The following is a 2,404-nucleotide window of genomic DNA, read 5'->3' as shown; positions in this document are numbered from 1 at the left end:
TACCGCACTCGCTAGTACGAGTACGATTTTTTTTTTAACACCCCCGGCCGGGCAGGTGAAGGTAGAAAACCCCTGGCCATGGCTAGTACCAGTAGCTAGAGTATGGATAGCTAGTATGGATAGTATACGCTGTGAATGCTCGGTATGGTCTCTGATCTTGATACGAGCAGATACGAGTAGTGCAGAGTGCTACAGTACCTACCTAGCCCCTCTAGAGAGGGTAGTCGGCAGAGCCCCCGCGCGGGATATGCCGGGATTATCCCGGGTTGGGGTTATCCCGGTATATTCCGGGATAGCATCTCACATGGCGAGTCTTTCCCGGTGTTAAGACGCCAAACCCCCTGTCCCGGATATATCCCGGGTTGGGATTAACCCGGGTTATCCCGGGATACTTTATTCCTATCCCGGGATATCGGGGGCTCTGGACTAGTCGGGAAAAATGTCAAATACTTCTATGGTATGGTACCCCTAGAGGTACTGTGGAAGGTACGTACCGATCGAAGGCCGCGAAGCTTCAATCGCAAGTTCTCGAGAGCTACCTACAGTCTCTGGACAGGGTGCATGCATGGCAGTAACTACAGTAGGGTAGCTGCCGTTCGCTGTGGTAGGTAGGTACCCGCCCGGCCTGTCCTTCCGGTTGCCGGCCACTCGGTTCTACTGACCGGCCGGGATGTAAGTATATACTTGCCCCGTGGGGTGACTCCATGACGTGAACGGAAGAAGCAGACGAGCTAGGGACGTGCCTTACCGCTTGGAGAGCTGTTGACCCCGCCCTGTGTGTACCAGCCCAGAGTTGCTATGGAGTACCTGCAGTAGAGAGGGTTTTAACTTCGGCAGTTGCTCGCGGGCAGACGGTGTAGCAACTTCGGGCACCACGTTATGATGATGTTCAGACGACGGAGCGCACCGGGTGATGCGTACTGTCGTCCATCTTCGCTGGAGGAACTGGCACCATGGTTGGACGTCAAACGCCACGAGACATTTGATGAGAGGTATGAGGTTGGAGAGCTGCGGGGGATGGGCGCATTCCACGCCGTGCGAGAAGTCACTCACCGGCGCTCGGGGGAGGTGTATGTTTGCAAGCGATCGTCGTCACACGACAAGGAATCTGTGAAAGACATTATAAATGAGGCCTCTCTGCTCAAGATGCTAAATCATGAAAACATAGTCTCGTTCAAAGACTTCATGAGGCAAGGTCAGCATGTCTACATCATGACAGAGCGGCTTGCGGGGTCCACCTTGCACGAAGCCGTTGCTGATCGGGGGTCGTACGCCGAGGAGGACGCAAGGATAGTGATGAAGCAAACGCTCTCTGCCGTTGCCCATATGCACCGTCGGGGAGTCGTCCACCGAGACCTGAAGCTGGAAAATATAATGCTATCCTGCCCGTTGGACCACACCGCCATCAAAGTAATTGACTTTGGTCTAGCAACCGTCACTGGTTGCGGTAGGAAGGACGTCTACACCGCTACACTGTCGAGGCGTTGCGGAACGCCCCTGTACACGGCCCCCGAAGTATTCGAAGGGAGATACGGATGCAAGTGTGACATGTGGAGTGCCGGGGTCATGCTGCACATGATGCTCTCAGGTCATCCGCCGTACATAGCCGACACAGTAGCAGGGCTCTATGACGAAATCCAGAAAGGCGCAAAGCGTTTGTTTCGGGACCCTGTTTGGCAGCTCATATCTCCCAGCGCTATCGACCTAGTGGGCGTGCTTCTGAGAGCCGACCCTGAGGAGCGATGGTCTGCAGAAGAGGCCTTGGAGCACCCTTGGCTGACTAGCAGTCGGTAGAACAGCGCGGGAAATTAAAACTGTTAGGCTAAGAAGTTATTCATCGCCGGCCGCCCAATTTGCGGCCAAATTACGGCACACCCATCGACCAGCAGGAGCCTCAAGCCGGAAATCAAGTTACACGGAGGCACGTCGACACAAATTGATGAATTGGGATTGATAGCAAACACATAGATTGAAATTAGTCATGTGGGCACTAGGACAATAGGGTGATTGGGCCATCGCTATCGATGGAACATAATCGAGGCAGAGACGCACAGGCCCTGGCATCGAATAAATTGCCAATTATCAGTATTTAATTCCTTCCCTGTGCGTATTCAATTAGGACTTGGAGTTGGCATTGGATCATGATGTATGCCGCAACGTGACTTGATCGCAACTCAAAGAGCAAGAAATCCAGTAGCGACGAGAGGGACAGAGAGTAACCTCTAGTATTACACACGGAGGGCAGCGTACTGACATCAGCACTCCTGCAAAAGCAAGAACTAGTAGTTTTCCCAGGTCCGGCTCTTGCTACGGGCCACAGAGGTCTCCTGCAGAATGCCACAATAGTGCCGCACATGGTGGCCTTGCCCCACCTAACACTTACGCTACCTGGCCGCACGCGCGT

General features: G+C 53.8%; 1 protein-coding gene across 1 annotated transcript; it reads left to right on the top strand.

Annotated features, from left to right (window-relative positions):
- Positions 1-882: 882 nt before the first annotated feature.
- Positions 883-1,794, top strand: LOC142358106 (myosin light chain kinase A-like). Its single transcript, XM_075409572.1, has one exon. It carries the CDS (start codon positions 883-885, stop codon positions 1,792-1,794), a length of 912 nt encoding a protein of 303 aa, XP_075265687.1.
- Positions 1,795-2,404: the final 610 nt, after the last annotated feature.

Source organism: Convolutriloba macropyga, unplaced genomic scaffold, assembly GCF_964194025.1.
Source record: "Convolutriloba macropyga unplaced genomic scaffold, txConMacr16.3 SCAFFOLD_3643, whole genome shotgun sequence".
NCBI classification, from domain to species: domain Eukaryota; kingdom Metazoa; phylum Xenacoelomorpha; order Acoela; family Convolutidae; genus Convolutriloba; species Convolutriloba macropyga.
Note: the sequence above shows the minus strand (reverse complement) of the source record. Positions and strands in the feature narration are given on the sequence as shown.